This window comes from Balaenoptera borealis (genome assembly GCF_965194805.1).
Source record: "Balaenoptera borealis genome assembly, chromosome: 3".
In the NCBI taxonomy this organism is placed as follows: Eukaryota; Metazoa; Chordata; class Mammalia; order Artiodactyla; family Balaenopteridae; genus Balaenoptera; species Balaenoptera borealis.
In genome coordinates, this window is record NC_138866.1 from 66,249,132 (window position 1) to 66,272,440 (window position 23,309).

At 37.7% G+C, this 23,309-nt stretch overlaps 1 protein-coding gene across 4 annotated transcripts in view; it reads right to left on the reverse strand.

The window, feature by feature from the left end:
* The window catches only part of NUBPL (NUBP iron-sulfur cluster assembly factor, mitochondrial), a 438,815-nt gene that overhangs the window by 331,708 nt on the left and 83,798 nt on the right, over positions 1 to 23,309 (reverse strand). For 2 of the 4 annotated variants that reach the window (XM_082384182.1, XM_082384185.1), the window contains exons 1-3: positions 14,179 to 14,305; positions 13,459 to 13,606; positions 9,938 to 9,972 (exon numbers count right to left, since the gene is read on the reverse strand). In XM_082384182.1, the coding sequence (XP_082240308.1) occupies positions 9,938 to 9,972; positions 13,459 to 13,606; positions 14,179 to 14,286 (291 nt within the window). In that variant the 5' untranslated portion in view covers positions 14,287 to 14,305. Of the gene's footprint in view, positions 1 to 9,937; positions 9,973 to 13,458; positions 13,607 to 14,178; positions 14,306 to 23,309 lie in introns of those variants that run through there. The other 2 variants (XM_082384184.1, XM_082384183.1) reach the window with 1 other exon arrangement.

Below are 23,309 nucleotides of genomic sequence, written 5' to 3' on the forward strand. Positions count from 1 at the left end.
GTCTATTTCCTAAGTCATAAATCACTGTGCTAGCTGCTAAGGATAGCCAAGAATGAAGACGACACAGTTCTGAATCATAAGAATCTAGACAACATAGGAGCGGTATAACAAGGAGGTTAAGAGCACAGGATCTAGGCTGCATTCAAACCTGGCTCTGCCATTTACTTCCTGGGTGAGCTTGGGCAAAATACTTAGCCTCCAGGTGCTTCTGCTTCTTACCTACGACCGGGATCATAATAGTATCTATTCCTATATGGTTGCTATGAAGAATAAATGAATTAAGAACCATGTCATGAGGAACAGTGCTTGACATATTATAAATGTTCAATAAATGTTAGTTTTATTATTTGTTATTATAAAAATGGCCAGAATGGCTACATGGGTACATAATAATAGTACCAATAAATAGTGCTATTGGATTTCACAAGATGAAAAAAAGACCCTCACTTGGAGGGAATTCAGGGGAGCACTTCACTAAGCTGCCTCTCAGGGTAAGGCTAGCTCATACAGTGCCTCAGTGTGAATTAGAAAGCGGTCTGCGTGCACCTGAAGAGGAGGGTAGCCTGGATTTCTGTCATCACTCGATTCCCTTGACAAGTACTCTTGGGCAGGATATAACCAGCACAGCCATACATGGCAGCCTGGAGGACAGGACGTGTAAAGCTGAAGAAGATGTAGAGAACGCTCCAGTAGAAACATAGAAGAAAGGCTGTAAGCTATCAAGAACATAACATATCCAAGCCCAAACTGGCAACAGCAAGTAACCCAGACTTGCTAGAGCACAGGGACCATTTAGAAGAGCTGAAGATAAACCTAGAAAGGTGGATGGGAGCCAGATCATAGAGGGTCTTGAATCCCAGCAAAGGCATTCAGCAGTGACTCTGAGTGGGGGGAAAATGAGGTTCCAGTGGTGCTTAAGTAAGAGTAATCTAGCATTATGTACTGAATGGATTTGAGCTTGGGCAGGTAAGAGGTCATTGCAGTGGTCTGCTGGTCTGTGAGTCCCTCAAAGGGGCTTATTCCTTTCTATGTCTTATTCATTTCTAAATCCTCCAATGTAGTGAAGTGCTTGGGAAGGAGTAGGCACTCAATAACTGTCTGAGGTATAATTGAATGAATGAGCCAAAAAGAAGTAATGTGACCCTTAATTAGAGTGGGAACAGTGAAAATAGAAAGATACATATTGGAAAAATATTGCAGAGACTAAAAAAGTTTATTTGCTGGCTGATGAAATGTGACAAGGATAGGGCAGAATCAATAAAGACTGTAAAACTGATAAATACTAAGTGCACTGCATTACAGGGTTCTGTGAGAGGCAAATACAATTATGTTCACGAACATGCTCTATGAAAAAAGACTGCTTTTCTCTGGAATAAAAGTTAGTCAGCTTAGACAGAAACACTATTATATTTGACCTTGAACACAGCTCATCATTTTAAGACATTTATCTTCCTCTTGTCTTTACTAGATTATAAAAACTTTAAGAGTACACAGTGTGTCTACTCTGTTATAAAGCACAATAAAATCTTATTAAGTGTTGCTTTAATTTACACTTACTCACAGGAGAAACTATTATTAAACCTAATTCAGCTATAAACCACCAAAATACACAAACACAGACATACACAGAGATATATACACTTATATGATTATATATACACACACAAAACACTGTTTTGTGAATGTAGTCTTAGTAGGCATGTTTACTTTTCTTTATACCCAGGGTGTCTGGCAATGAGTGTTAGAGGCACTCAGTGAATGTCTGTTGAACTAAAATGAACAGAAATAAATTGACTTAGGAATCTCACAGAGCTTATCAGTCATTTCTGGTGACCTTTACCTTTCCCTCTCCAGCTTCAGTGCTCTTCTCAGTGTTTATTAAATTTACACTGTAGAAAAATGAGATCCATAATAAAGGTGGTTAAGAAGACAGAAAAAAGAAAAACTAAAATATATGACTGTCAATATGTATGATCGGTGGGTATGCCAGTAAATGTTTAACAATGGCCCAAGGTGAGGAGGGGAGTCTAATTTTCAGTATTTGCCGATTTCTATGGTTTAAATACTCCCACCATGGCCTATTTCAAGCTAACAACATAATATCAACTGGTTTGCAAAATTCTTGAAAATTTAACAATCAGCTCTCAGAACAAGCATGAGCCAGCTCCAACATACCACGGGATATAATATTTAGATGCATGGCACACATGACATAATCCCAAATTCTACTCTGCAATACTACCTTCTACATCCTCAAAGAAAAGTACAAAGGGCAAGGAAAAGGCAAGGAAAACCCACACCCTATTCCTATAAGGCCTTTACCTCCATCTACAAAGTAGTCTTCTTTTGAACTGGAGTATGATCCAGCCCAGAAATTCCTTTAGCCTAGGCCAGTGACATCCAAACTTTTTTGATCATGCACCCCAATCAGTAAAAAATGTTTAGGTATACAACCTCAATATATGTTAAGATATCCGTTGATATTTTTTATTAGAGCTACTATACTAATTTAGTATAAATTAATAAGTATATAAAAAACAAATTTTAAAAGATAAAAATAAATAAAAAGAAAAAAGAAAAATTTCCACGTGTGCTCACTCCCTCTTGCGAGAGCACTGGAATCACAACTAACTGCTAAACAATTATCGACAGGAAGACACTAGAACTCACCAAAAAAGATACCCCACATCCAAAGACAAAGGAGAAGCCACAGTGAGATGGTAGGAGGGGCGCAATCACAATAAAATTAAATCCCATAACCTCTGGGTGGGTGACTCACAAACTGGAGAACACTTATACCACAGAAGTCCACCCACTAGAGTGAAGGTTCTGAGCCCCACATATGGCTTCTCAAGCTGGGGGTCTGGCAATGGGAGGAGGAATTCCTAGAGAATCAGACTTGGAAGGCTAGGGGGATTTGATTGCAGGACTTTGACAGGACTGGGGGAAACAGAGACTCCACTCTTGGAGGGCACACACAAAGTAGTGTGTGCATCGGGACCCAGGGGAAGGAGCAGTGATCCCACAGGAGACAGAACCAGACCTACCTGCTAGTGTTGGAGGGTCTCCTGCAGAGGCGGAAGAGGCTGTGGCTCACCTCGGAGACAAGGACACTGGCAGCAGAAGTTCTGGGAAGTACCCCTTGTGTGAGCCCTCCTGGAGTCCGCCATTAGCCCCACAAAAGAGCCAGGTAGGCTCCAGTGCTGGGTCGCCCCAGGCCAAACAACCAACAGGGTGGGAACCCAGCCCCACCCATCAGCAGACAAGCAGATTAAAGTTTTACTGAGCTATGCGAACCAGATCAACACCCAGCTCTACCCACGACCAGTCCCTCCCATCAGGAAGCTTGCCTCTTAGATAGCCTCATCCACCAGAGGGCAGACAGCAGAAGCAAGAAGAACTACAATTCTGCAGCCTGTGGAATGAAAACCACATTCACAAAAGATAAACAAAATGAAAAGGCAGAGGACTATGTACCAGATGAAGGAACACGATAAAACCCCAGAAAAACAACTAAATGAAGTGGAGATAGGCAACCTTCCAGAAAAAGGATTCAGAACAATGATAGTGAAGATGATCCAGGACCTCGGAAACAGAACGGAGGCAAAGATCGAGAAGATGCAAGAAATGTTTAACAAAGACCCAGAAGAATTAAAGAACAAAAAGAGATGAGCAATACAATAACTGAAATGAAAAATACACTAGAAGGAATCAATAGCAGAATAACTGGGGCAAAAGAACGAGGAAGTGACCTGCAAGACAGAATGGTGGAATTCACTGTCATGGAACAAAATAAAGAAAAAAGAATGAAAAGAAATGAAGACAGCATAAGAGACCTCTGGGACAACATTAAAGGCAATAACATTCGCAATATAGGGGACCCAGAAGGAGGAGAGAAAGAGAAAGGACCCGAGAAAATATTTGAAGAGATTATACTCGAAAAATTCCCTAACATGGGAAAGGAAATAGCCACCCAAGTCCAGGAAGCGCAGAGAGTCCCAGGCAGTATACTGGTATACTTGGGCAGTAAACCCAAGGAGAAACATGTCGAAACACACAGTAATCAAATTGACAAAAATTAAAGAGAAAGGAAAATTATTGAAAGCAACAAGGGAAAAACAACAAATAACATACAAGGGAACTCCCATAAGGTTAACAGCAGATTTCTCAGCAGAAACTCTACAAGCCAGAAGGGAGTGGCAGGACATATTTAAAGTGATGAAAGGGAAAAACCTACATCCAGGATTACTCTACCCAGCAAGGATCTCATTCAGATTCGATGCAGAAATCAAAAGCACTTCCTCTAAGATCAGGAAAAAGACCAGGATGTCCACTCTCACCACTATTATTCAACATAGTTTTGGAAGTCCTAGCCACAGCAATCAGAGAAGAAAAAGAAATAAAAGGAATACAAATTGGAAAAGAAGAAGTAAAACTGTCACTGTTTGCAGCTGACATGATACTATACCTAGAGAATCCTAAAGATGCCACCAGAAAACTACTAGAGCTAATCAGTGAATTTGGTAAAGTTGCAGGATACAAAATTAATGCACAGAAATCTCTTGCATTGCTATACACTAACAACGGAAAATCAGAAGGAGAAATTAAGGAAACAATCCCATTCACCATTGCAACAAAAAGAATAAAATACCTAGGAATAAACCTACCTAAGGAGGTAAAAGACCTGTACTCAGAAAACTATAAGACACTGATGAAAGAAATCAAAGATGACACAAACAGATGGAGAGATATACCATGTTCTTGGATTGGAAGAATCAACATTGTGAAAATGATTATACTACCCAAAGCAATCTGCAGATTCAATGCAATCCCTATCAAATTACCAGTGGCATTTTTTACAGAACTAGAACAAAGATCTTAAAATTTGTATGGAGACACAAAAGACCCCAAATAGCCAAAGCAGTCTTGAGGGAAAAACACGGAGTTGGAGGAATCAGACTCCCTGACTTCAGACTATACTACAAAGCTACAGTAATCAAGACAATATGGCACAAAAAAACAGAAATATAGATCAATGGAACAAGATAGAAAGCCCAGAGATAAACACACGCACATATGGTCAACTAATCTATGACAAAGGAGGCAAGGATATACAATGGAGAAAAGACAGCCTCTTCAATAAGTGGTGCTGGGAAAATTGGACAGCTACATGTAAAAGAATGAAATTAGAACACTCCCTAACACCATACACAAAAATAAACTCAAAATGGATTAAAGACCTAAATGTAAGACCAGACACTATAAAACTCTTAGAGGAAAACATGGAAGAACACTCTTTGACATAAATCACAGCAAGATCTTTTTTGATCCAACTCCTAGAGTCATGGAAGTAAAAACAAAAATAAACAAATGGGACCTAATGAAACTTAAAAGCTTTTGCACAGCAAAGGAAAGCATAAACAAGACGAAAAGACAACCCTCAGAATGGGAGAAAATATTTGCAAACGAATCAATGGACAAAGGATTAATCTCCAAAATATATAAACAGCTCATGTAGTTCAATATTAAAAAAACAAACAACCCAATCCAAAAATGGGCAGAAGACCTAAATAGACATTTCTCCAAAGAAGACATACAGATGGCCAAGAAGCACATGAAAAGCTGCTCAACATCACGAATTATTAGAGAAATGCAAATCAAAACTACAGTGAGGTATCACCTCACACCCATTAGAATGGGCATCATCAAAATATCTACAAACAACAAATGCTGGAGAGGGTGTGGAGAAAAGGGAACTCTCTTGCACTGTTGGTGGGAATGTAAATTGATACAGCCACTATGGAGAACAGTATGGAGGTGCCTTAAAAAACTAAAGATAGAATTACCATATGAGCCAGCAATCCCACTACTGGGCATATACCCAGAGAAAACCATAATTCAAAAAGACACTTGCACCCCAGTGTTCATTGCAGCACTATTTACAATAGCCATGTCATGGAAGCAACCTAAATGCCCACTGACAGACGAATGGATAAAGAAGATGTGGTACATATATAATAGAATATTATTCGGCCATTAAACGGAACGAAATTGGGTCATTTGTAGAGACGTGGATGGATCCAGAGACTGTCATACAGAGTGAAGTAAGTCAGAAAGAGAAAAACAAATATCGTATATTAATGCATATATGTGGAATCTAGAAAAATGGTACAGATGAACCGGTTTGAAGGCAGAAATAGAGACACAGATGTAGAGAACAAACATATGGACACCAAGGGGGGAAAGTGGCAGGGGGTGGGGGTGGTGGTGGGATGAATGGGGAGATTGGGATTGACATGTATACACTGATGTGTATAAAATCGATAACTAGTAAGAACCTGCTGTATAAAAACAATAAAATAAAATTCAAATATTCAAAAAAAAAAAAAAGAAAACATAAATTTCCCTTCCATATTCCAATGGCCTATCTTGTGTACCCCTTGGGGTTTACATAACCCAGTTTAGAGATCATAAGGCCAACATTAAAAGTAAAATGAATAACTTCCTGGACCTGTTTCCCCTAGACCAACAAATTAATCTTATTAGATCTTCCCACTCCAATGCTGAAAAGGGGCAAGCACCAACCCAAGGAAGATAGGAGAAAAGAATTAGCAAGGTCTTTGGCAAAGTTGGCCTAAGGACATGGAAGCAACCTAACTGTCCATCAACTGATGAATGGATAAAGAAGATGTGGCACATATATACAATGGAATATTACTCACCCATAAAAAGAAACGAAATTGAGTTATTTGTAGTGAGGTGGATGGACCTAGAGTCTGTCATACAGAGTGAAGTACGTCAGAAAGAGAAAAACAAATACCGTATGCTAACACATATATATGGAATTTTTTTTTAAAAATGGTTCTGATGAACCTAGGGGCAGGACAGGAATAAAGACACAGATATAGAGAGTGGACTTGAGGACAGAGCGGGGTGGGGAGGGGTGGGTTGGGGGGGGAGGCGAAGCTGGGATGAAGTGAGAGGGTAGCACTGACATATATACACTACCAAATGTACAATAGACAGCTAGTGCGAGATCACCTCGGTGCTTTGTGACCACATAGAGGGGTGGTATAGGGAGGGTGGGAGGGAGGCTCAAGAAGGAGGGGATATGCGGATATATGTATACATGTAGTCGATTCACTTTGTTATACAGCAGAAACTAACACGACATTGTAAAGCAATTATACTCCAATAAAGATGTAAAAAAAACAAAAGTTGACCTAAGGGTAAGCAGGTCAGAGACCCCTCTTACAATATAAGCTCCAGGGAATTAAGACTCCATGGGAATGAATCACTAGATCAGTTCCAAAGACACCATCCTAACTGGAGGTTTTCAGTCCATAAAGCAACATACCCTAGTACCATGTCCCCATAAATGTCCTTGGACATAAGCCATCTATATATATCAGCTCAGGCAATGAGAAGGGCTTGGAGGAACCTTGAGTTTTCCCTAAAGACCAAACATGTCCTCTAAATGTAATATTAATAACATCTTAAGTTGGGCAATACAGATTATAAGACTATGCCAGATACATATAAATCATATATTTATATATGATTTATTTTCTTTTCTATACACAGGCAGTCCTCTGGCAGATCACAATTTAAGCCAAACATGCTGCTCCCAAATCAAAAACACTATTAATCAAGTATACATGCTGTATAAAAGTGATCTTTCCTAAGTATGTATAAATTAAGGGGACAAGACAGGAGCCAACTGTAAAACACTGGATTATGTCAGATTATCTTTGAGTTCCATAGCACGCTGCTCAAATTTCCTGGCTTTCTTCTTTTTAATTTCTAAATTAACTTTGCTACAAAATATCAAGAAATGAAAAAAAAAAAAAACCTTCATCCAGATAACAGAATACTTAAGCCCTTCCTAAAGTAGATTTTACAAACATATTAAAAAACACTTAAAGGACACTAAAATGCTTTCTGAAAAAGTGGCCCAGGGAAAAACATTGCTTTTCCTTCCTTGTTGCCAATTTCCCTGTCATACATCTAAAGGATTAAATATGAAGCTGACCATCCCTACTCCCTGAAAGGGAAAAAAAAAGAAAAAAGAAAAAAAAAAAAATCTGAGCTACCATCTCATCAAAACTAGCAACATCTAACATGAAGGAATCAACCCCTTTTTAACTATTCTTTTCATCCTTTGATCGCTTCTATATAGTTACTTCGTATTGTCTTAAGAATCAAAGCTTTGGCTGAAATGATAACCAAATTAAAAGATCCCCACACCTATGAATTTATTTACTTCTCATCCGTTGGAGTTTCCTCCCTTCTTTAAGGAAGATGGGGTCCCTTCTCCAAGATAACTAAGTACTCTAATAAAAACTATTTTTTAAAAAGTATTACTGGCGGGACTTCCCTTGCGGTCCAGTGGTTAGGACTCTGAGTTTCCACTCCAGGGGGCAACGGTTCGATCCCTGGTTGGGGAACTAAGATCCCGCATGCTGCAGGGCGCAGCCAAGAAAAAAAATATATTACTGGCTTTTATTTCAATAAGGTTGCCTAATCATACATGAATATCTCTCTTCCAAATTCCCATTGAAACAAGAGAAAAAATAGCTTAAAACTAAATTAAAAATATAATCACACTGGAAAACAAAAAAGGATGCCATTAGCAATTTAGAGTTTTAAAAAACTCTACATCCATGGTTCTGAAACTTTAGCATGCATCAAAATTATCTAGAGGGCTGATTAAAACACAGACTATAGGACTCCACCTTCAGGGTTTCTGATTCAGGAGGTCTGGGACTCAAGATTTTGTATGTTTAACAAGTTCCCAGGTGGTGCTGATTCTGCTGGTCTGAGGACCACATTATAAGAACCACCATGCTAAGTAAATAGAGATCATTAAAAGGAACATTTTTTATTAATTCTAATTAGCATCCTCAGAGAGACTCAAACGAATGGTGCAACCTTTTTTTTTTTTTTTAAGTGGATAGCAATTGGAAAATAAAACAGTTCTGGAAAACTGGAAAAAATATCATTTCCAAATTAAAAATAAAAATTGGAAGGGCTAAATAACAACTACAACCCAATATAGCAGTGTGGAAAATGGTCTAAGACATCTTCCAAAACACAGAGCAAAAGACAAAGAGATGGAAAATATGAGAAAAATATTAACAAGCACGAAGGGTCAATATCTACCTAATAGGTTTCTGGAGAAAGAACAAACACATTACAAAAAGTAATCAGTGAAGAAATTTTCCCTAAGCTGAAAAAGACTCAAGCCTTGTACTGCTTGGCCAATTTCCAAACAGGTAAAAAAATGTAAAGCCAACACCCAGACACATATTTGTGACATTTCTAAACTTAAAAGACATAAAGAAAACTCTTGAAAGCTTTAAAGGGAAAAACACAGGTTATTACACAGCAATATGAACCAGACTAGCATCAGACATCTCATTAGCATGTTAGAAGAAAATGGAATATTGTTTTCAAGGTTCAGAGAGGAAATTATTGTAAACCTGGAATTCTACATCTAGTCAAACCATCATATATTAGGGCAAAATAAATACATCTTCAGAAATTTAAGAACTAAGAAAATTGACTTCCTGTATCAGTTTCCTACTCCTACTGTAAGAAGTTATCGCAGAAGTTCCAAATAGGTTTCAATGAGCTAGAATTAAGGTGCTGAGAGGATTACATACCTTTTGGAGGCTCTAAGGAAAAAGCCATTTCCTTGCCTTCTCTAGCTTCTAGAGGCTGCCTGAATTCCTTGACTAGTGGTCCCCTTCCATTTTCATCATCATTATTAAATATAACCAGTACTTATGGAAGATTTTTGAGTTCCTTAAAGACATGCAAATGACTAGAGCTACACTATATGCCAGACAGAGTAAATGAAAAACATCAGTATGCTCTTAATCATTGCCTTAAAAAACATTTTAATAAATTAGTATTTCTATTAATAAACACCTACCGAATCATTCGCTGATAAAGCAAGTGCAAGGTTCACTGTAAGAAACAAAAAAGTAATTAAATTTAGTAACTTTCCTTCTACTAAAACTCATTTTGTCTTTTAATATGTTCAATGTAACAACCAAGGCAAATAAAGTTTTAATATATCTCCATTACAAAAAACAAGGACATGAAGAGAATACAGAAAGTAAAAAACACAAAAAAGAAAGTAACATTTCAACATAAACAGTAGATGCCTGCCCCAAAATTATCACTTTAAATAATCCATTTATCATCTGTTACAATTGTGTTTAAATAATCCAAGTTTTTTTAAAATGATGTTAATGGTATATATCATTCAATTATTTTCAAAAATATATTTTGCAGAAAAATTACCTACTTTTTAATAAATAAAAAAGGATGTGATCCTATTGCTTTTTAAAAATAAATGCTGGTAATGCAGGAATTCCAAATATCTAACTCACAAATACCCACGTAAATGAAAGGTTGGACCAGTGAGCAGAGGGAAGAGAGGAAGGTAAAAGGCAAGGCAGTGAAACATTTTCCCAAAAGTGCCTATTGTTAGTGAATCCCAAAGACATAAAGGGGGAAAGCAGTAGTCCCCAAAACCACCTTTAGCCCAGCAATAAGGATATGCTACATCTGAGATGAAAAAGAGGTCCAAAAGTAACACATTCCCAAAACTGATAAATAAATAGACCCTCATACTGTGGATCACAATTCCTTACAGAACAGTGTTATAAATGACGCCGATATTGTTTCCTTTAAAGTATTTAAGAGCATAAACTTTCAAGGAAGACCGGGTTCAAACCCCAGTTTCACCACTCTCTGTTTTATAATCTTGAGTAGAATATTTTACCCCAAGCCTGTTTCTTCCTCTATAAAATGAGGTCCTATTTCATAACTGTTGTGAGAATTAAATCAAATACTATATGTATTAAAGTATTATGCCTAAGGCACGGCACTTGACAAATTAATTTTTATAAATTATAAAATAATTCTGAATTTCAGGTTAAACATAATCCAACTTTTAGGCAGAAACTTTTAGAGAGTAATTCATTTTAATGTGAGGGTCTTTCTGCATTTACACAATAGAATCACAGAGCATGTCTGTATTAATCAAATGTCATCATTTTAATCCAAAATATCTCCGGCACACATATTCAAATAGGAAGTATTCTGAGATAGTTTGGAACAGGAATAAATACATATAATGGAAAGAAATAGAACACCAACATAGAAATAATCTATTTCTAAGGCTTATGTATGCAGATAGAGCTGTTATGAAACCATATAGGCCAATTATTTGGGACAAGTGGTATGATGCTAACAAAGAAAAAAAAGCAAGGAAGGGACATTTACTGAAGCACTTATGTGTCAAACACTGTACATTTTCTCATATATTTTCCTGTCTAACTGCTGTCACATTCCATGGTAACAGACGATCTTACAACCAAAAACAATAAACAATTTGTTTTAAACAAGTGCTAGCCTACAGACCCAACAAATTATATTGCACAAAACCCAAAGAACTTATGGCTATTATCATGAAAACACTTTCCATCTTTAACCAGTCCAAGTAAACACAGAGCTTGCAAAAGGACTCACACCACTGAATACAGGTAAATGTACTCTGAATTTTCAAAACACAAGTAGAGGTGGATTCTAGAACCCAAAACTAAGAGCTTCAAAATTTTAAAAACAAAATACCAAATAGGTGGATTGTAGGTCCTTAGGAAAGAAAGCCAAAATGTGTAGGATATAGCATAAATTCATTAAGAACAATCACTAACTAATTATTTTTAATAATAATATAGTATCTATCAAATAGTATATTAGGGGTCTATCATAACTACAATACTTAGTAAATCTTAATTTCTTCAAAACATCTGAAAAACTCTTCCACAATTACATTCAGGTCAAAATGGGAAAAAACTGAGCTAATAACACTATACAGTTGGATTTGTAGCTGGTTGTACAACTATAAAACTGCTGCATTTAGGAATTACCAAATATGGCTTTGAGTCAAGACACAAGATCTCTAGTGAAAGTCACAGAACTCTGTACCTGGCCCTTTTTATTTGAAAATGTCATTGGTTTCAATGGAACTAAGGAATTTTAAGGTACATATATGCCCCAACTTTAGGTTACTATCTGAGGGAAAAAAAAAAAAAAAAGTTTTAGAGATCTTAGGGGGGGCGGGGCAAGATGGAGTAGGTAATTAAGAGGTACAAACTACTATGTATAAAATAAATAAGCAACAAGGAAATATTGTACAACACAGGGAATATATCCAATATTTTATAATAACTATAAATGGGCTATAACCTTTAAAAATTGTAAACTATGTTGTACACCTGAAACTTATATAATATTGTACATCAGCTACACTTCAAGTAAAAAAAAAAAATGCAGAAATTTGAGTCAAAAGCTAAAAAAAAGATACATACATAAATACATAAAAGATCTTTAACAGTGTAGAACTGTGCCAAAATTAACAAAATGAAATATAATAAGGATGGTTACTTTTAAATCAACTGCAAAAAAGATAGGTTGGATAAGACCTGAATTAAGCCATTCCTATTAAAATGACTGAAAATTTTAAATGAGACAACAATAAGACTTGAGAGCTTTATGACTCCAAATTAATAATACAAGCTGCCTCTGTTGAGTTGAATTGGGAGGAGGGGAGTTACCTTTTTACATTATTACACTGAAAATTTTTGTTAGAAATAAAAAGTTCCTTTTGAAAACATCTGGGAATACCTGGTCATTAGTCTTGGATGGTAACTCTTCTATTTCTGGGGGCACTTCTTTTATGGGTTCTGAAAGCAGCATTTCAGTCACAATGAAATCTATAATCAATTTTAAAAAGCCACCAAAAAAAAAATTCTCTGTTCCAGTATAATATAAAAGATACAAAGCTTAAAAGATATTTTAAATAATTTAAACATTTTCAAATATTAGACCTATGTTGACTTTATAAATGCTGAAAATTATATTATGGTTAAATGAAAATAAGCCACAATAATGTAAACAATCTCATTGCAACTACTTAGCTATATGTACACTGAAAAAGACTAGAAAAGAACATCAAAGAACAGAAATAAATTTAGTGTTAAACTTACTAAATGTTTAATAATAATAATAACAGCAACCAAATATTGAGTACTTACTATGTATGAGACAGTGGGCTAAGTAGTTAGCTTGTTTAATTAATTTGCATAACCATCCTATGAAAAAGATTATAATCATTGCCATTTTACAGTTAAGTAAACTGAAGATGTGATGGGCAACCTGACCACCTTTTCCTCAGTTAAGGAGTCAAAGACCTGACTACCTATCTAGTTTTGTCTAACTCCAAAATCTAAGCTCCAATCACTACCAACTCCTCATCCTAAGGAAGCAGCTGTTAGGAACTTCACAAATACTTTTTTAAGAACAAAACTATAATTTTAATATTGTGCACTTGCCAGTTGGCATAAAGTCCTAATCAAGATGAGAATTAATATCCTATAATACCTGCTGTAGTAGACTTTCCAACTCCACCCTTTCCAGAAGCCACAACTATAACTTGCTTAACACCGTCTATTGGTTTCTGCTTTGGAAGTCCTCGAGACATGATTTGTGTTCTTCTTTGTTTTAGGGTCTCACTCTCAGCACCAGAGAACTTAAGAAGAAAAAAAAAACAGTTTTAAAACAAGCCATCTCCATTATCACGCTGTAAAAGTAAAAACAATTCGGTATTTGCAATTAACAGGGCTTTCTTTTCTACTCTAATTCTGCTCATCTCCACTATTTAGGCCTTTAGTGTTATTTACCTATTGCTATTGATCACAATTGCAGAGACACATCGTTTAAACTGAAATTTATTTGCCAGGATACGCAGACGTTAAAAATGGAAAGTAAATAAGCTGCCTCTTTCCGGAGTTAAATCCTCCACGTGTTTTCCTTCTCTTTAACCTATTTTCTAAATAAACCAACACTAAGAAAGCAAGTGCAAGTCACACATCCATGTTCTAACCATTTTACGCCCCTCTAAGCCTCGGCCTGGTCACACTGGGGGCCCGCCTGGAAAGTGGGGACGTCCAGAACTGGGGTCTCACTGAGCCGCCAAGTGGGCGGGTGCCCACGAGGTACTGAAGCGAGTCCTCGGCAAGAGGCAATTGCAGAGCACCCGCAGCCCTGGCGCCCCAGCGTCTCGGACCCGCCCGCCTCCACCTGCTCTGCAGCACCACGGACCTGGCGCCCCCAAACCAACACTCGGCTTCCCCCAAGCGGCACATAGGCCCCGCCGTAGCCCCGAAGCGACGCTCCCCGAAAAAGCAGCAAACGCTGCCAAGTCCCCATGACGCAGAATGCTGCCTTGAGCCCAACCCGGAAACCGTCGCGGCAAGCGCTGGGTGATGACGTCACATGGCAACGCTCGGCTTCCTCTCCTTAACGACTAGCCTCCTTTGAGTTTCTTCAACCCAGGAATACAACTTGTCGTGATCTCGTCTGTAGCCAGGTACAAACATCTTACAGCGTTTTACCAAATGTTTGTGAAGCATTTTCACGTACCTCCTCTAATTTGGCCCTCACAGAAGTTCTGGAGTAGGTAGGTAGGAGACTCTTACTAGCATCCTCTTTTCATAGGTAAGAAAACTGAGACTTAGAAAGTTTAGAAAACTGACCCAACTGAGAAGTAGGAAATGGTGGAAGTTAAAAATGACTCCAGGCGTTGTCACAGCGCAGAATATAGTCACTTAAACGCTGCCACTGTTAAGGATTTTATCTTTTTTTTTCCCCCTGAGTGATCTACAGTAATAGTCGGCTTTGTGTTGACATTTACTGCTGTGTTGCTGATAATTCTCTTGAGAGAGAAGTCGGGGTGCTTTGCTAGGGTCGAAAAAGTTTAACTAAATCAGAAAGCGAGTCTAATGAAGCAAATTTCACTCAAGAAGCAACTTAAGTGAGACAAAGCTTGAGGAAGGAGATGGAATTCATCCAGGTAAAAGGAAGGACATATCCCTATATTCAAAGAAGGTGAGAGTGAAGGAAATCGCTTTAGGAGAGAAAGCTGGAAAGCTGATACAGGAACCCAGACCCAGCAAAAGAATCATTTAGGGTGTAGAGTGGTTTACCTTCGCATATTCTCCACAATATTTTCTAAGGTTGATTTTCATTTCTTTTATGTGCTTATCTGTAGAGAGTTTCTTGTGTAATCATTCCGTTTATTTTGCTCTAATCTGATCTTTCATTTCCTTAGTTTTAATACAGGCATAACATATCAACCTCAAAGAATTATTGTAAGAATTAAATGAAATATTACCAGCAATACACATTCAATTTAGTAAGCAGTGAAAAGAATTTTCAGTTCCTTGCTTTTTCTCCCCCAGTCTCACAACTTTGTCACTTCATTCAGCTTTCGTCTTCTTACATTAGGTTTAACACTCTTACTTATTGTTTTATATCACTTTCTTATTTTATTATTTTGTGATGTGCTTTCACAGTTAATTTTATCAATTTTTAAATTTGCATCTGCTCAATTTTTATAAATTATAAGCCAAAAAAATAGGGCTAAAGGGAAATAGCTGTCAGAATAATCCATTTTCTAAACAAGAAATACTGAATATCTCTTTCTCTCCAGGTAGCTTTTCGAGTTCTTCCAGAATTCTACCAAAGATTCATTCATTTAACAAATATTTATTGAGCAACTATTATGCACCAAGCACTACCCTAATCTTAGGGTTTTCAATACTAAACCTGACATAATCTTTCCACTCAATGACTTTACAATCCAGTGTAAGAGACAGAATAAGTTAACAAACAATTACAGTATGGTGTGATAAGTATAGGAGAAAATCACTGAGTGATACAAAATTATAAAGGAGGAGCACTGAATTCAATCAGAGAAGGCTTCTGAATAGGGTAACATCTAAGCTTAATCCTGCGTGTGGGTAATGTGTAGGAGTCAGCAGGGAGAATGGCTACAGTGTTGTTGTGCAGAAGTAAGAAATGAATTGTTAAGAACTGAAAATAATCTGTGTGGCTTGAGGATAGACTGTGAGGTGCAAGACTGAAAGAGATGAGGATAGAGATTGGTAGGGTGATAGCTACCCAGATCATGAAAGGCTTTATACATCATGCAAAGGAATTTGGACTTTATCCTGAGGGAACCATAGAAGGGTTTTAAGCAGGAAAGCAGCACGATCAGATTTGTGTTTTAGAAATACCACTATGATTGACAGGCAGAAAAAGGATAGGAGGGGTCAGATCAGAGGCAGGGAGACAGGAGGTTACTGCAATAATCCGAAAGAGATGTTGAAAGCTTGACTTAACGTCTCTAAATTTCACTTTGCTTATCTATAAAATAGATAATACCTATTTGTAGAGTTGTTATGCGGTTGAATTTAAAATAATGCACACCGAATGCCTATCACATAGTACACATATTCAATAAATGTTAGCTATTGTGTTGCTTATTGGGTTGTACAGAATTTATAATGTAGGCAACTAGATGAGCGGTACTGACCCTCTGAGAGAGAGCATAAGGGGAAGAACAAGTGAGACCAATGTCTGTAGAATGAATGAATGGTTAATTTGATTTATCCTTCAGCAGATTAGGGTATCAAGAGAGTAGTAGAGCTGTCCATTGTTTCTTCTCCAACCACCACTGCCACACACACACACACACACACACACCCATGGCCCCTTCTCAAGAGTATTCTCCCTTAGTTCCTAAGAACTGCTATGTCATTTGACCCCATCCCCATGGTCACTGATTGGATTAAAGATTGACATACCACCAAAATTGGACCAATCATATTCTTTCCCCAGAGAACTTAAAACATAAGAGATGCTACTCAATCTTAGTTTGCCTTTGAACTGATAAGGCTAAAGTGACCATTTTCTACTTTGTACACAGAGCAGTAGAAAAAGCCAATGCCAAGAAAGAAAACTAAAGCAGACCATAAGAGATCATGTGCCCAGAAAAGGAAGGGACAACAGCTGTACTGATTCATAACAGCTTTCCAGTTCCTGCTTCTGGTCCACAGTGAAGTTCAGCTATACTTCCTACCCTTAGGTCCATGAGATACGCTTACATCCAACCAACAAATTCTCTTTCTACCTTGGCCTAATGTGGGTGGGTTTCTGTGTACTTGTAACCATGGTGAGATATATTTTGTAACATTTATAGAAGATTTTCCCCCTATAATTCCTTGTACCTCATATAGCCCTTCCCCATGTCATTCAGACATGACAAGCACAATAGTGACAAACACAATGACAAAAGCCAATAGCTGAGGGCAACAAAGTGGAAGTATGGCAGGAAGATGAATTCCTGGTTATATAGTGAAGCTGCTATGCCAGTCCTGGCCTGTGTCTCCAGACCTCTTGTTGTGTGAGATAATTAATTGTTTAAACCACTGTTGGTTAGGATTTCTTTCATTTGAAGTGAGAATAATCTGTGCCTATTACAGCTCCTAAGAAGGAACCCCATAACTTTTACTACCTCTCCCCCAAGATTCAGCCCCAGTGAGGAAGGGGAACAGGAAAGCCCCAAATCAGTTTGGGGGATGTAAGAACAACAAAATCAATGCCCCCATTCCCAGATAGAACTCAGTGTAGTGGCAGGACCACAGAATGAAAATGGTTGAGTGTTGTGTTTAGGCAGACAGCCTGAGGCAGCGTCATAGGGTTTGCCCCCTACAAAGAGCCACAGGACTGGCTGAGAGAAAGCTGATCCTTAAAGAGAGCTTAACGTCAAGAAAATGGTCAAGACTTGGCAACAATCTTCATGGTTAAGTGTGTGGCATCACAATGGATGCTGGTATGGATAGATAAGGACCTTGAGGATTAAATTCACATCACCATGTGGACATCTGGACACTACATAGACACAACCCTGGTATCTATGGTGGAATCTGTACTTATCAAGATTAAGTTTCTACCACCCTGAGAGAATTTTACAAATACTGATCAAAACAAAGAGGATTGTTTTGTATGTCTCCTATGTGTAGGGTAATATCTTACACTGTTTTCTAGAAAGGAAGTATTTGTATCTGCTAGATTACCCTCCCTAAAATACATATATATCCATATATATATCCATATATGTATGTATATATTTATATCCTCAGGTGACCAAGGACTCACTGAAAGTTCATATACCCACAAATGAGGACCCTGCCTTATTCCCTGCCCATAAGCCTCAGGACTGCCTCAGTGTTTCATTCCTTTGCTCAACTCACTAAGGAAGAATAAGGTGTTGTGGACAGTTTCCAGTCTCTGTTGAATATTCTAAATAAAGCTCGAAAACTAGTGCTAGTTCCTTCAGTTTAAGGTGACTGTCCCCAACCGAACCTCTCATCCTGTTCAAAGGGCTCGCTGAAAAGAAAACCCCACCCCATCTATGGACTTGTCTAAATGACAACCCCATTCATTGACCCTACTTTGCCCCATAGTGTGATTTGTTTCCAAATCTCTCTATTCATGACTAAGCATGAAACTGGCTTTATCTACATCTAATACAAATGTTCACATTAAAATACAGAGTAATTCTGCTTAGGAGAATAGCTTCCCAATGAGCCAGTCTCTCTGTAGGAAACCTGGTCTAGAAAGTTTGTGGATTTTCCCATATTGAAGACTTTGCTGGCCTTTCAGTACCTCAGCTCACATAAAGTAGTCCTGTCAAAGAAGCTCCTCATTCTTATTTTTTAAAATTACACAAAGCAAATGTATGTACAGAGAGTTCCTATGAAACCTTTTGTAAGCTGAAATGGTGTAAGGCAAAGAAGCAATCATCTTAGGACACATCTTACTAACAGATGCACAAAATAAATCAAGATAAAGCACAGATGCTCACAGACACAGCTCAAAGCTATGGTAGCTTGATGCTGAGATGCTGAGTATAGTTCCCGGAGAAGGAGCTTGGGATGCCACTCTCGCTGCTCAGGGGGCCACTGCCTCCATAGCCACTCGCTGTAAAACAAATGCTGAGTGCTATTTTCACTTTTCACCTTTTTTCATAAAAGCAAAAATCCTCTTTAGATTTCTTTCATTTAGTGAAAGTAGGTACTTATGTAGGTCCTTTCATAAAACCAAAGTGGCATAAAGTGAACTTTCAAAAAGAGGGGGAGATACCTGTATGTTCTTAGACTGGATGGGCATCTGGGAATACGCTTCCAAATGACTAAAAATCCACCTCTAGAATGAGACGGGATGGGTTTCTAAATGCCAGTATCCAAAGCAGGATAAATCATGGGTGATTTGACATTTGAATTTCTGATTTATAAGATTGAACTGAATCCTTGGACAAAGGTCAAGGGCTCATGTTATAACTGAATATAGTCTCTTTTTAATGCTTAAAGCTTCAAAGAAGATCCTATCCTGAAATAGAAGCCACACTATCAGAATTTAGGAAAAGTATTTGTCACCTCAGGCAAATACTTGTCATACCCAGGGCCTTGGTATTCCCAGGCTTTTGCTTTTTTATTTCATTTTCTCCAAGTACCAAACCTATGTTTTTTCAGCCGTGTCCTTCCTACCCTTCAGTTGCATACTAGAGATGAGAAGACATAAGTTTCTACAAGACTTTGCTAAAACATTACTTCATTCTGTACTCAGAAGAGAATTTTCCTGTGCACTTTAGAGAACATTCCAAGGACAATGACAAAGCAGAGCCCCGTCAAGATACCAAACCTACACTTCAGCTAATGTGAAGTTCTATTTTCCTCAGGAAAAAGGAAATAATGTAGATTTTTGCCTGTTTTAAGCTGCAACCACAATGTGAGAATGTCCTCTATAACCATGTGGCTTACATAATATCTTAGTCTACTTGGCATTGTAGTACCAAATCTTGTCAATTCATTTATTGACCTTTTCTATTTAGGATTTATTAACCATAGATATTACACATGATATGTCATAATAAATTTTTGCAGGCACAAAATTTATTCAGTCCTTTTATATAAGTGAAGAACTCCTACCAAATCACTCTAATGTCTCAAAATATAGTCTGATTTAGAGCAATAGAGCAGAAATACTGACATTAAGGGTTACAATATCAATGTGCTCTAAGATAGACTGGCAAACTTAAAAATATGAAGTGTATCTTTGTCTTCAGCCTTCCACACAACTCTTAAGCTGCTGGAAATGCTCCAGTTCATACCAACCAACCTTACAGGCAGTATTTGGGTCCATTTTCCATGGCATCTTCTTCTGCAGCTTAAAAATAAAAACAAAATAGGATTTTCCTGACCACCCATTCAGGCTAAGGAACTTATTCTCAGTCGTAGAGGCCATCCACTACTATAACTCAACAATCCAAACACTGAAGTGATAATTACTAATCTTAGGCTTTCCAGTCTTTGCTAGTCTTCAAAACAGATAAAAATGTTTTTACACAGAAAATGTTCATTTTGTGCATAATTGTCCTAAATTGTTTAATAGCTGCTGTTTTGACTTGTTAAGAATACAAAGAGCTCTTTCAATTACCTGGTGAAGTTTTGTCAATTACTCAAAGTCAACAACCTTATTACATTAATGCCACACTGAATCTCTTTTGTGAATTTCTAATCATATCCAAGAATTACTATTTTATTTAACTCGAGCTATTTTTGTGGGGTAACATGCTGGCATGTGCTGTTGAAAATGCCATTTTTAATAGAATCATTTATCAATATAGCAAAATCAACACCATTTGCTGCTGAAATATACCATTCGCTGCTAAAACATATATATATGTATATATATATATGATTGTATTTTCCTCTAACATTTTTCTGAAGTACAACTCTTTAGCACTTTTCCAGGGTCTGATGTAGGCTATCTCATTTCATAGCTGACAGCACTGGAGAAAGAGCAGAATAGTAAATAAAAAGTAATGTGCTTAGTAGTTTACCTTTATTTGTTTGTGATACTCTATTGCTAACTGGAAAATTCTATTAAGCCATTCCCACCAGTTCCTTCTGGATTATAGAATTAATTGAGTACAATTTCTTAGTGGGCGTCTCTCTTTGTAGCTTATGTCATATGTCAAAGTAATCAGTTCTTTTCCAACAGACTCTGAGATAGCCAAAATGATCCTTGTCTCTTGGCATTCACACCCTTGTGTAATCCCCTCCCCTTGAGTGTGAGCAGGACACGTAACTTGTTCTAACCAATAGAAAACAACAAAGGTGATAGGATGTCACTTCTGTGATTACTTTACATAAGATTGTAACTTCTAGCTTTCTAGGAGACCTCCTGGCTGGCTCTGATGAAGCAAGCTGCCATGTTGTAAACTGCCTATGGAGAAGGCCATGTGGAAAGGAACAGCTGACTGACAGCCAGCAAAGAACTGAGGTTCTCAGGAAAACAGCCTGCAAGGAACTGAATTCTGCCAGCAACCACGTCAGACTGGAAGTTGATCCTTACCAGTTGAGTTTTCAAATGAGACTCAAGCCTTGGCTGACCCCTTGATTGCAGCCTTGTGAGAGATCACGAAGCAAAGGACTCTGTTACATTGTGTCCAGAGTTCTGACTCACAGAAACTGTGAGATAATAAATGTGTTGTTTTAAGGCACCAAGTTCATGGTAATTGGTTACACAGCAATAGATAACTAATACTACTCAGTAACCCAGACTTCAATAAGAATATAGTCAAAGGGTCTTCCCTGGTGGTCCAGTGGTAAAGAATCTGCCTCCCAATGCAGGGGACGCAGGTTTGATCCCTGGTTGGGGAACTAAGATCCCACATGCCGTGGGGCAGCTAAGCCCACCCGCCACAACTACTGAGCTCACACCCTCAACAAGAGAGCCCACATGTGCAAACTACAGAGTCCATGCACTCTGGAGCCCACACACCACAACCAGAGAGAGGAAAAACACGCACACCACAAGTAGAGAGAAGCCTGTGCATCAACAAAAGATCCCGGACGCCTCAACAAAGACCCCTCACACTGCAACTAAAGACCCCACACAGCCAAATAAATAAACAAATAAGCAAAATAAATTTTTAAAAAATGTGTAATCCACAAAGAAAAGATTGAAATATTAAAAAAATAAGAATATAGTCAATGTATGGTTTCTTATAGGCGATTCTCTTTTTATTTATTGTTTTTGTCTGCGTTGGGCCTTCGTTGCTGCGTGCGGGCTTTCTCTAGTTGCATCGAGCGGGGGCCACTCTTCATTGTGTTGCACGGGCTTCTCATTGCAGTGGCTTCTCTTGTTGCGGAGCTCGGGATCTAGGCGTGCCAGCTTCAGTAGTTGTGGCTCGCGGGCTCTAGAGCTCAGTAGTTGTGGCGCAGGGGCTTAGTTGCGCTGTGGCATGTGGGATCTTCCCAGACCAGGGCTCAAACCCATGTCCCCTGCATTGACAGGCAGATTCTTAACCACTGTGCCACCAGGGAAGTCCCTCTCTTTTTTTTTTTTAATTGAAATATAATTGACATAAAAGGGCAATTCTTTTTTGCCATATGAAAAAATATGCATATTTTGTTAAGAAATCAAGTCCTTTGTGTATTCTGAACATTTGTCAAGAGTTAAATGTTATTTGAGCACTGATAATTTATTAATTTTTATAATATTAATTATCAAACCCCATAAAATAAGATTATAGTATCAGATGCTAGAGAATAGGGACATGGAGGCAGTGAATTGAAGACTCTCTTTACATCACAAACCAAGATCTGTTTTTCTTAGTAACAACTGAACTTACTTCTTTTTGTATGTGTGTGGATTTTTTATTTTCTTTAATTAATTTTTATTGGAGTATAGTTCATTTACAATGTTGTGTTAGTGTCTGCTGTATAGCAAAGTGAATCAGTTATACATATACATATAGCCACTCTTTTTCAGATTCTTTTCCTATATAGGTCATTACAGAGTGGATACAGATATGAAGAAAGCAATTTTTTGTACATATTGTATAAATAAAAAGTAACACAAACAAGAATTTTCCAGTGACACTCTAAATAACAGCTAACTGCATAGTTGTAAATCAGCCCAGTTTATGAAAGATGATTCAGTACATATGAAGCATTCAACTAATCATACTGCACACGTATATAGTTATCTACACCCCAGGAAAAATATAATACATAGTAATTATTAGAATCTTTGGAAACAATCCAAGTCAATGCTGCAGAGAATTCTACAGTATTTATCTCTAAAAATATCTTCATAGAATCTCCATTAGACCATAATCTGTACAATTCTTACTACTTACTGAATCTTATATCTTATATCTGAAAGATTCCAAAGCATTTTTACACACATTATCCTGTTCAGGTTTCACAACTGCCATGAGGTTGGCAGTGAAGTTATTATTAATCCCATTTCTAGATAAGGAAATACGGAGTCAGAGATGTTAGTTTATTTTTTTTAGGGCAAATTGTTGAAAGCAA